Below are 12,404 nucleotides of genomic sequence, written 5' to 3' on the forward strand. Positions count from 1 at the left end.
AAACCATAGGCCTTTATCCCTGCCCTATTTTAAAGAGTATGTTCATATATATTTGTGGAAAAATAATGTTTGTAAGGTTTCATGAATAAGATTAAACTGTACTTTTCATAGTAATTAGTCACTTTGGTTCATGCAACTTTATTTGGTATCAGGAGCTGAGTCTGGCATTTTCCCTATTTTATAGCTGGGAGAACTGAAGTCAGAAAGTAAAATATAAGAATTAATAAACTGGGTTGGGGTTGTAGCTTAGTGGTAGAGTGCATGTCTTACACATGTGAGGCCCTGGGTTTGATCCTCAGCACCACATAAAAATAAATAAAATTAAAGATATTGTGTCCATATACAACTAAAAAAATATTTTAAAAAATAATTAATAAATTTTTGATAATGGAAAAACAAAACAAAAAACCCATTAAATCAAAGAAAATATAGAGAACAGCTTAAGTATCAAAGTGCTCACAGGACCATTAACAACTTCCTAGAATTTGTTAATTGTCTATTTGCACCCAGTACTTAGCACAGTGCCTGGCACACAGGAAATACTCAAAAATATTTGTTAAATGGATCATAGGGCCCTAATTATATAATCATAGTAAAATAGATGTAAACTAGACCCTATTTCTATTTTTTTAGGGAAGCAAAGTTTTACTTTCTGCATTAGATTCAGTCTTCCTATATAGCCTTGTAAGCAAAACCTTTTTCTCCTATAGAAGAAAATTCTCAATAAGAGTTGTTTTATTTTATCTGGTTTTATATAGCATGTTCTCTTTCTAATAGACAATGATCTCAAGTAAACATATTGGAACAGCTTTTTGCCATTTTCCAGAAGTATTACATATGGAACTGAAAACATTAGCACAATTATATACTATTCAGACTACACAATTTTATTTCTATTCCTGTATGTACATGAAAAATATCAAGCATCAATATCAAGATATGGAGCAAAAGCTGGGTGTGGTGGTGCATGCCTATAATCCCAGCAGCTCGGGAGGCTGAGGTAGGAAGCTTGTGAGTTCAAAGTCATCCTCAGCAATGGTAAGGTATTAAAATTAAAAAACTCAGTGAGACTCTGTCTCTAATAAAATACAAAAAAGGGCTGGGGATGTGGCTAAGTGGTTGAGTGCCCCTGAGTTCAATCCCTGAAGCCCCTTTCCCCTGCAAAAAAAATATGTGGAGCAAAGAAAATATTAGGCTGTCAGCTTAATAGAAATTATTCAGGTTTAAAAATCTATGCTGCACAATGTTCATTATCTATCTATATGAATTCCTTTCCAATGTTCTATGAGTTTTAAAGTCATTAAAAAAATAAAACATTTAAATCCTGCATAAATCAAGATAGTATCAACTTTGATAGGTCCAATTATATTCATCTTTTAAAGCAGTTTCAAATAAATCATATTAAAGAAATGTTGAAGTTAGTATAGTAATAACCAAGTCTTAGCATAGTCAATTTGCCATTGAAATTCAGCTCCATGTCTAGAGAAAAAAGTGACAGTAGAATACTAATGGACAAGTAAGCTGACAAGTGGTAATCATGAATAAGGTAATGAGAGAAAAAACTATGATAACAATGTTTCGAAGCTCCAATTTATTTGTTTTAAAATAAATCACCTCTAATGAGAGAAAATAAGAAGCTTTAATGTTAAAAGATTCATCTAAAATCCCAACTCATATAAAATGATATGTAATTTATTTTATTAAATTTTTTTGTAGTTGTAGATGGACAGTATGTCTTTATTTTATTTGTTTATTTTTATGTGGTGCTGAGGATTGAACTTAGTACCTCACAAATGCAAGGCAAGTGCTCTGCCACTGAACCGCAGCCCCAGTCCCTGATATGTATTTTAGATAGTACTATAGCAAAAAGGATTTCTAAATCTTCATTACTATTAATTATTAATGGAGTAAGATGTTCAGAGACAGTATTAAGGAAGTGCAACATAACAGAAATATCACAGATCCTAATTTCTATTCATTAAGATGATTTTCTTAGGCATATCATTTATTTTTCCGGGTTCTTAAGTTTCCTTATTTACAAACAAAACAAAACAAAACAAAATATTGCTACCTTCTAGAATTATACTTCATAGTGTTACTGTGAGGGATAAATGAGGATGAATATGAAAGCATCTTACAAAGTATAATTATAAACTTTATGCAAACACAAGTCATATTGTGAGGGGAAAGTTAAATTTACCTTTATATGTTCTAAAACAGCAGTAGCAACATTTGTATGAAGATCAATAAGTCTTTTCTTTTCAAGGAGTTCTGGCAGAGAACTACAAGTACCAAAAAGTGGAAAATTAACCATAAAATTTTCTAAGAAAATGTTATAGTCTCTAATAAAACCCATGCCTGTTTTTTTCTCCAAGGAAAATCAGAACACTGAAATAGTGACAAAAATGACATATTAAATTACCAACTGAATTTAATCTCCAGGCTAGAACACATACAGAATGCATTACTTTAATACAGCTGAAATGCTTCTCATTTAAAAATAATCTAGGTCCCAAATATTATTTCTACCATTTCACTTTCTGCTCCTAAAGTTTTGACTAAAATTAATGGAAATACACTTTTATCTATATTTCTAAAACATAGAATAATCCTCTTCCTCTTGACGGCATTCAAAGTAATAAAAATTCCTTAACCTTCAATTAAGAAAACTGGCTACAACAGTAAAATTAACAACAATTTGCCCTACTTTCTCGTTAATACCGTTTTCTTTTCTTAGTAAAATTATCCCCATCTCATATTTCTAATTGGTGAAAGAAGCAAATGTTTTGTTCTAAGTTGGAACTGAAATCAGCTTAAACATGTTAAAAGCATAATTTAGTTCTTTTAGCTTACAGGTGTATTTGCTTTTACCTACTATTTCCTGTTATTAAAAATGTTAATCATTTATAACCTCCCAAATAAATTTAATAACAGAAAGACACTGAAGAGGATATACTGCATACCTAACCGCTGATGTTAGCTTAGCAGTATTGTCAGAAAGCATACTTATGGCTCCTTCATCTTCCCCTTCTAGACCCTGGGAAGGGGAAAAAAAATAAAGTTTTAGTAAAACTATTAAAAATCTCCAGGCTCAAGCATAAAAATCAACACATTCCTAAGATTACTGACAAACAATAAAATTTAGGTTACCTAGGATAACTATTCTTCTCTTCTAGGATAACACAGAAGCACATGTGTTTCTGACAGTCACAGAAAATTTCTAGTCACCACCAGTTTAATAAATGGTTGACTAAGTAAATTTATGGTCAGCAAGGAAGCATGTCCAGAGAAATAAATTATGGATCAGCAAGAAAGCAAGTCTATAGAGACTTGCCAGCAATCACACAGTACACACAGTATAAAGAGTGTAGTTGAAATCTGAAGCTGGATTGAAGTATGGTAGATTGAGGAATACTGAAGATATGTCTCTAAAGTCACATTGTATATATTTTTCATATCATAACTTCATATTATTCTTTAAACAACTTGCTCTCTACCAACTGAGCTATATCCCCAGCTCCTTTTTAAACAAATTTTGATCTCAATATTAGGTTTCTTTTTGAAAAAGACTGCTTAAATAAATTGAAAATAATTTCCTGTTATTAAAGCAATAAATTGCCTTGAACTTTAGAGAAAAAAAAAAGCAAACCTCTTTATCCTTTTAGATGCCCTTCCTCTTCCCTATAATACTTAGAAAGCAAAGAAGATCTTACCATAATGCTTTTAAGACGTTTGACCTCATCTTCTTGTGCTCTATAATATTCTAGTTCTTGCTGAACGGATTCTGCAACTTCTGGGAATGGACTAAAACAATATGCACAAGAGAAACTATGACACTGAAAGACTGATTTTTGTGTGGATTCTGAAATATATACAATGGATATTTAGTATTATTTTAAATGGACTCATATGTATTTGAATATATTTTATATATAACATGGTCAGAGAATGTTCAACACAAATAAAACTATATATGTAATCTTTATGATAAATGGGGCACTTAGGTGCATAACCTATAATCTCAGGGACTTGAGAGACTCAGCAGGATGATAGAAAATTTAGAGGTCAGACTGGGAGACTTAGAGAAACAAACCCTGCCTCAGAATAAAGAAAAACACAAAACAAAGAAGGGGGGGGGAATGTAAGTAGTTCAGTGGTATAACAGCACCGTAGAAAACCTTGTACTATAAAATGTATATCATAATACTTATAAATCTAAACAAATATAAAATTTACTTCTATTCTTTTCAATAGTGAGATTGCATTTTCCCTTCACCTATACTCTATTAGAACAAAAATAAACGCCTTTGTAACTCAGTACTTTTAATATCCTTATTGGTAAAAATAGTACTTGAATCATAGTTTTGGTGGACCTAAAGCCTGTTATTGTCCTCCAGGGAAGTGCTGTTCAGCAATAATTTACATAGACTTCAAAACACATGTTGAGGATAAAATGTAAAAAGAGTATTTTTCATCTATAGCTTTAAGGAAGGCAAGAGCCTTTTCTCCTTTAAGAAAAGGTTATATCTTATTAGCAATGAAATAAAAACCTTGCCTCCCCTCCTTAACCCTGACAACTGAAATATCTCACTAATGATCAGCACATTTTGTCCAATGGAGACTGGCAGAAAAGATGAGTCTGGAAAAGATTCAGAACATAGTCCAATTTTACCTGACAACCATAGGCACTTACCCAGCTCCAGTGGTCTTTGGCAAAAAACAGCATTAAGGCCTTAGCACTCTAGTGTAGAGTTAGAAGTTTTTGATCTAATTATAATGAAAACTACTTTTAGGAAAGCTCTTACCCTTTCCCATTTGTAAAATGTACTGGGTGAAATCCATGATCCTCAAAATCTCTCATATTTTCAGATCTCAGAGATAATGAAGAATAGTAACTGCTTACATTTATTGAGTGTTTACTGTGTATCAAATGCTATGTTAAGTACTTATCTCTGTTATTTTATTTAATCATAACCAGTTTGTTGGGTGGTTATCATTAATAGTTAAGACAAGGCACTTTGGGATCTGTCAGAACTGAGTTCTACCCTAGACTTTACAAATTTCTTTATATTCACTATCTCAATCTTCTTAAAAATCTTCTGAGATATTGGAGCAAAAGGTAGAATTATCATCTCTCTATTTTACTGATAAGAAAATAAAGCTCAGAGAGGTTAAGTCATATATTTAACTCTATGGCATCTCCCAGTGTCTTTGTGTTCACATTTTTATTGCAGTACAATTTTCAGGGCAAAAGGGCTATTGTTACTTGAAAACATCAAGTTCCTACTATTCAAATCATCTTTTAATTTGTTCCTAAACATATCATGTAAAAAATATTCAAAATCTCCCTATTTGAATTAAGGGATCTTTTCTCTTAAGCTCTTCTCTATTAGGAAATGTCAACTTCAAAATATTTTGTATCCTCCACAAAAATGCCTCTCTAATGAAATGTAATGTTTTGTACTTTAGCATTCTTGAAGGAATATAAACTATGAAATTTCAAAGGAAAGAAATTATTTAAAGTAAAACACCTAAAACTGCCATAGCCAGAAAGACAATTTCTTTTCTCTGAAGATTTCTATTATAGCAATATGATTTTCCAGTTGTGTTTTTTTTTTTGTTTTTGGGATACTTGGAATTGAACCTAGGGGTGCTTAACCTCTGAGCCACATCCCTAGGCTTTCTTCTTTTTTAGTTTTTAATTTTAATTTTTTTTTTGGTACTGGGGATTAAACTTATGGGCACTTGACCAATGAACCACATCTCAGCCCTATTTTGTATTTTATTTAGAGACAGGGTCTTGATTAGTTGCTTAGTGCCTCGCTTTTGTTGAGGCTAGCTTTGAACTCATGATCTTCCTGCCTCAGCCTCCCAATCTGCTGGGATTATAGGTGTGGGCTACCACACCAAACTTGTAGTTGTTTTTTTACAAAGCTGTAAATGTTTAAACCACACACACACACACACACACACACACAGCCACTGCATGTTGAACCACATCTACATCTCTTCAAATGTAAATATAAAACAAGGCCCAAAAGAATAGCTATATTGAGGCTGTAGATAGATGTATATTTACATAGATATATTAAAAACTAAAAATAACAAATAATATATTTACATAATTGTTGACAAATAGCATTCTTCTATTAATCTGAGGAATGTTCAAAATCATATGGGATAAGCTTAGTGAAAAGAGAAATAGTCCCTACAAAACAAAAAACAGGAATGGAGAAGAATCAAGGACATTAATTATAGCTTCTGCTCATTATGTGAATGAACCATTATGACCCTTTGGATATTTTTCTCAAATTCAACTGGCTAGATGACATCTTAATTTCTCTTTAAGTGGTGAATCTTTTACTTATTGATATTTACCTTCCTTTATGTTTCTGCCAAAATTTATCAACTGGAGTTAAATCATAAGATTTCTTGTTTTTTCTCTTTGGTCTAGCACCAGCTGGAGAGTTTTCCACTCCTGTAGATTCTTCCAAATTCACTCTGTTTAAGTGGAAATCCTAGGGAAAAGTAATACTGTTTTAAATAACTATTTTCTGAGTTTAACAGCCATAACATTTCCCACAACAAGGAAAATAAAACAGATTCTTGCTGCCCTTGCTAATATTTACAAGGATAAAATACAGATCTAAAATTTAAAAGACATCCTTCCAAACTTTTGTTATATTCAAATGCACTTTTCATTATGAATTTTAATGGAAGTAGTAGATACATGAGATTAAATTCAAACATAAAGAGAAAAATCATGTTAAGGTTCTATGTATCCTTCTAAAAATATGCATTTGGATAGCTCTTAGGTTTACTTTAAAATGGGATTATAACATACATATATAATTTGCCCCTTTTTTCCCATTTAATATATTTTAAAGCTCTGTAGGTATAGCTACTTTATCTTTACCATGGCTACACAAATTAGTCCAATGATTGGCTCTATCAATTTACTTGAACAGGCCTCTTGATGCTTGGTTGTTTCCAGTAAAAAACCTTCTTAACAATAATTTTAAAACTCTTGTGGAATCTTAGTATTCTGATGTTTCTTGACTGATTAAATTTAAAAATTAAGGTAGAATGTATAATAATAATAAGAAAATAATAGTATTCTGGGCTGGGGTTGTGGTTTAGCAGTAGCAGTAGAGCACTCGCCCAGCACATGCAAGGCCCTGGGTTCGATCCTCAGCACCACATAAAAATAAATAAAAAAGGTATTATGTCCAATACAACTAAAAATATATAAATATTAAAAAATAATAATAATAGCATTCCCTTTCACATATATTCTAACAGCCAGTCAGACCAGTAGTTGTTAAGGTTTTCTGCTTGGGACTAATTTCACTTAATGAGTGGCTTGATTTTTTTCCCCCCTTTCTCAAAAAACAAACATAAAGTAGACAAAAATAAAAGTAATTATTTCTCTATTCCTTCATCCTCTTCTTAATTCCCTTCCTGCAGTATTTTATGGGTCAACTCTGTTCAAGAATGTGAGTTAAAGAGATAAAACATGGCTATAAACAAGTGAGTAAAAGAATAATACGCAATAAAGAAACTATGTGGAGAAATGTGATATAATTATCTTAGTTCTAAGGTATTATATATATTAATGATTATTCTAAGTCTTGGCAACTTAAATATATTGAACACAATTTAATCTCCTCTAATAAAATAAGGTTCAATACTGACTCTAGATACTTTGAGTATACTCTGAAACTTTCTCAAATCTTTTACAACAGCTTATTTCCTCCAAGCTTTCCCCTTTGACATAAAAAAGAATGAAATATGTGGATGTCTAACTGCCACAGTGAAGTAACACATCTATTTTCTATCAAATAAATTATAAGAACAATGAGGCAGCCTTTGCATATATGTGTGAAATCCATTAAGGAGAAAAATCTCTAAAGATTAGGTACCTTTTATGTGTAAGGCACTATTCTCAGCACTTTGTATAAGTTTTCTGATCCTCACAATAAGCCTCAGAAAGAAAAAAATTTCCATTTCAAAAATGAAAAAAACAAAAACCTAAAGCATAGAGGAAGAAATTTATTTCCCAGGTTATGCAGAAATATGTGGGAAAAACACGATTAAAACCTAGGTAGAGTGATTTTAGAGGGCTGCTTTATTAGAAAGAGCAACACTACTTGGAATCAGATTCCTTCACTAGAAATCCTTGCAGGGTAGAATCTGGGTAATCTTAGGTGGTATAAATTGGCTTTTAAAGACTAGAGAGAGTTGCAAAAAAATGGTTGGGATGACAAAAAAAAAAAAAGAGTATATCATGTTATATTTCAACCTGTTATTATTGTCTTTCCTATAGATTTTTCATGTTATCAGAGGTCAAGAACATCAGTGATCTTTTAAAATTTCTCTCAGTTTCCCATCCCTCTGTCCAATCTTTAATTTGCATAGCAAATTAACCAATACAGGAAGAAAGTAAAAATAGCACAATTGTGGGAAAATACTTTAAACAATATGAAAAATAAATAGATATTACAGTACATCTACAAAGAAGCCCAGCTTTTAAAAAAATATGTAAGGAAACAAAAGATACAAAAGGGAAACATATTTAAATGGTTAAGCTATACTAAGAATTTCTAGTAGGAAATTGAAGTACAATTTCCATGGTGATGACACAGTTCATTCAACATAGAAGTAACTAGTTAGTAAAATTATTGCTCTAAAAATAGGAGAGCATATTATTATATAAGTATTGACCGAATACTTAAAAACACAAAATAATGAAGGAATAAAAGATGTTAAGAGTTCTAAGAAATAACATAATAGCAAGAACATTTCCACTGTTTGCATAATAACAAGGCAAAAAAGGAAAAGTAATTTCCAACTTCAAAATTGGGAAACTAGTACATCTTGTGCTGTATTCAATCACGTTAACACAACTGAACAATTATGCACAAATAAGATAGCAGAATTGGTTGGAATGGAAGAATCTAATCTGTTCCTTCTGATAGCACCATCTTTTCAACTTAAAAGACTGAACAATATTGCCTAAAATCCCAGATAAAAATAAATTCCATCAGAGCCAAGTATGGTGGCAAATGCCTGTAATCCCAGCAGCTTGGTAGGCTGAAGTAAGAGAATTGCAAGGTCAAAGCCAGCCTCAACAACCTAGTGAGGCCCTAAGCAACTCAGTGAGATCCTGTCTTTAAATAAAATATAAAAAAGGGCTGGGGATATGGCTCAGTGCCCTTAGGTTCAATGCCTGATATATACATATATATATATATATATTAAAAAAAGGAAAAAAATCCCACCAGGAAATGCTAAAAATATCTAGAAGTCTTTAACAGTCTTGTTTCTTTTCACGAGTTAAAGCAGATATAGGTAGAGCAACAGATGGCTAATGTTTGGATATCAGAGGTGACACCTATTAATACAGAGCTGAGACTTATTACACATGTGAAAAAATGCAAAGTAAAATACAAATTTTTATTTTGGCAAGAATTTACTACCCCTTAAACTCCAAAAACTATTATAGCCATGAATAAACAGCTAAGTAATTCAACAGATGTAGTTTGGAGCCATAAATCAAATATCAGCATAAAACAAACATCCAGGTGACATCAGCTCATACCAAGGAGACCCTTTAATTTGAACTATCAAAATAAGCAATGAGAGAAGAATAAAACACAGTTCAGGGAAAAACATATAACTGGGAAAGGAAACCACAAAGCAGCTGTACCATCTCCTAAGGCTCTGGCTCCTAACTTACTCTAAGCAAGGAAATGCATCTTCAATCATTTGAAGATGAATACCTATGTTATCTTGTCCCTGCAGATTAACCTCAGGAGAACTCCAAAAAGGAATGTGACTTTCTGGAGAAAATTTTTGCCTTAAGAGTCAGTTTGGAGACTAGGGATAACATCAGTATGAGAAGAGATGATAAAGAAAAAGTGTGATGACTTATGTACATTTTCTCCAGAAGAGGCAAATACTTTCCCTTCTAAATCAGTTATTTACTTCAGACTTAAGATATGAGAGCTAAACAGAAACTAGGAGTTTCATTGCCTCTTGTCAAAGGCAATTAAAAAACAAGATATGATTCAATAGATTAATACATCAGGGTTTCAATCTAAAGGCACTGCATGTTAACTATTTCAAATGTTTTCTTTTGTGTGTGTGTATGCACACATGCATGCGAGAAGGAGAGACAGAGGGAGAGAAATTAAAGCATTATGTGAAAAATTAATGTTTCAAAGCTCTTCCCTAAAGCTAATAACCATGAAGGGAAATTTTAGTTCCTAAGCAAAAAGTAGTCTAAATTTATTTCTACTGTCCCTGAATGCTTCAGAACCAGTTCTAGGTCAATAGTAGTGATTATGCCTTAAAAAACCTAATTTAGAGGAAGTTCTTAGAAACTGAAATTCTATTTCTTACTGAGAAAGCAATTAGATACAACTATTAAGCAATCTCCTACTTCAGTGAGCATGGATAACTGCGCTCAATGAGAAGAGTCCAGAAGCTTTGAGAACCACAAGTTACACATTATTCGCCATCTATCACTCCACAACAGATACATTCATTTTAAATACAGTGGGCTTTCAGGTAAAATTGTATAAATCTGTAATTCTACTAACACTGTTCTTGAGAGACTGAAGAAACAACATTCTTGATGATGAGGCATGAGCTTTAAATTGTATTGTTTCTAATTTACATAACAGTTATGGTTTCTTTGGCTCATACAAATCAGTCTGTCAAATAAAACTCAAGTAAAACAAGATTAAAATATACTCATTAAGATAAAACAGGATGAGTTCTACACTGATGCTTTTAAATTGTGTATAAGAATCAATGGTCATTACTGTATTTTTATAAATAAAGTTATAACAAAATGGGTTCTTTCCTAAAGAATGGGATAGGGGCTGGGATTGTAGCTCAGCGGTAGAGCGCTCGCCTAGCGTGTGCAGGGGTCCTGGGTTCAATCCTCAGCACCACATAAAAATAAATGAATGGAATAAAGGTATTATGTCCAACTACAACTAAAAAAAAATAAATATTAAAAAAAAGAATGGGAAAGACCATAAAGTACTATTTTTCTCACCACTGAAAATGCCTAAAGCAAAGACATTCCAGTAGAGATTAACAATCCTAGTAATCCAGATTGTTATTTAAACCCTATTTGCCATTTAAAGGAACCAGGGCTTTTGGGGAAATGGCCTAGTCCAAGTCTGGAGAGAAAATGAAAGTGATGAGTCAGAAAAATTTTAACACCTGAACAAGTAAGCAAACAAAGACTAAAGGGTCATGCCAAGATGACACTGAAGCTAGGATGAGCCAAAGATGAGACAATTTGTATATCAAAATGAATGACTACAATAGTTAAGTATATATTTCAGATATAAAAATTCCCTAGTTCATAAAATAATATTAAAAAAAAAATCAACCACCTTACTGACTGCTTTTAAAGACTGTTAGGGTATTAACTCATTCTAAAAGTTAACAAATAACAAATCAAGCATTCTTTCTGTAATCCTAGCAACTTGGGAGGCTGAAGAATGAAGATCTCAAGTTCCAAGCCAGTCAAAGCAACTTAGTAAGACCCTGTCCAAAATAGAAAAATAAAAAGGGCTGTGAGCTCTGCGCAATAGTGCACGGAATCCCAGTGGCTGCGGGGTGGGGTGGGGCTGAAGCAGGAGGATCTTGAGTTCAAAGTAAGCCTCAGCAAAAGTAAGGTGCTAAGCAACTCTGTGAGATCCTGTCTCTAAATAAAATACAAAATAGGGTTGGGGATGTGGTTCACTGATTGAATGCCTCTGAGTTTAATCCCTGGTAATACCAACCCCTCAACAAAAAAAAGGCGGGAAATGTGGCTCAGCAGATAAGCACCTGGGGGTTTAATCCCCAGTACCAATAAGTAAGAAAGTAAGTAAGTAAATAGTACATACTTTTCTCACTTAGATAAAACATTTAATCCAAGCTATATGGAGATATAATGAAATGATCCCGTTTAAAAATATAAATGCAATCAAAGATATCTTCTGGCCTTTTACCCAGCCTACATCCCTTCTGTATAAACTGCCTATCCACAAATACTTTTAGGTAAATATTTAAAACTAGGCCACCACAGTAGCTGCCCATGAGGTTTTATAGTAATAAAAATTAGTAGATCAAAAGAACATCAACCATGGACCCAAAGCATCAACCTATACTATGGCATTACAATTACACATCTTTAAGAGAACGGGTGTTGATTTTCTGATAATCTTTTAAAAATAAATATTTATTTGGAAACAAATTCCTGTTGTATTGAGTGGCAAAAATATATATTTTATTAAACTACCTATATATTTTAGTATAAATTCTGATTTAATGTTTCAAATAGCAAGAGTCAGCAGAAGACAAAAAGATAAAAAGAAATCGCAAGCTTTGAAAAGACA

General features: G+C 32.4%; 1 protein-coding gene across 2 annotated transcripts in view; it reads right to left on the reverse strand.

Moving 5' to 3' along the window:
- Scfd1 (sec1 family domain containing 1) overlaps positions 1-12,404 on the reverse strand; it is a 91,331-nt gene that overhangs the window by 48,675 nt on the left and 30,252 nt on the right. For both annotated transcript variants that reach the window (XR_013439044.1, XM_078050267.1), the window contains exons 11-14: positions 6,379-6,518; positions 3,714-3,804; positions 2,964-3,037; positions 2,201-2,282 (exon numbers count right to left, since the gene is read on the reverse strand). Coding sequence is in view for 1 of the 2 variants with exons in the window: in XM_078050267.1 (XP_077906393.1) it covers positions 2,201-2,282; positions 2,964-3,037; positions 3,714-3,804; positions 6,379-6,518 (387 nt within the window). In the remaining variant the exon portion in view is untranslated. The remainder of the gene's footprint in view (positions 1-2,200; positions 2,283-2,963; positions 3,038-3,713; positions 3,805-6,378; positions 6,519-12,404) is intronic.

Source organism: Ictidomys tridecemlineatus, chromosome 5, assembly GCF_052094955.1.
Source record: "Ictidomys tridecemlineatus isolate mIctTri1 chromosome 5, mIctTri1.hap1, whole genome shotgun sequence".
Lineage (NCBI taxonomy): Eukaryota > Metazoa > Chordata > Mammalia > Rodentia > Sciuridae > Ictidomys > Ictidomys tridecemlineatus.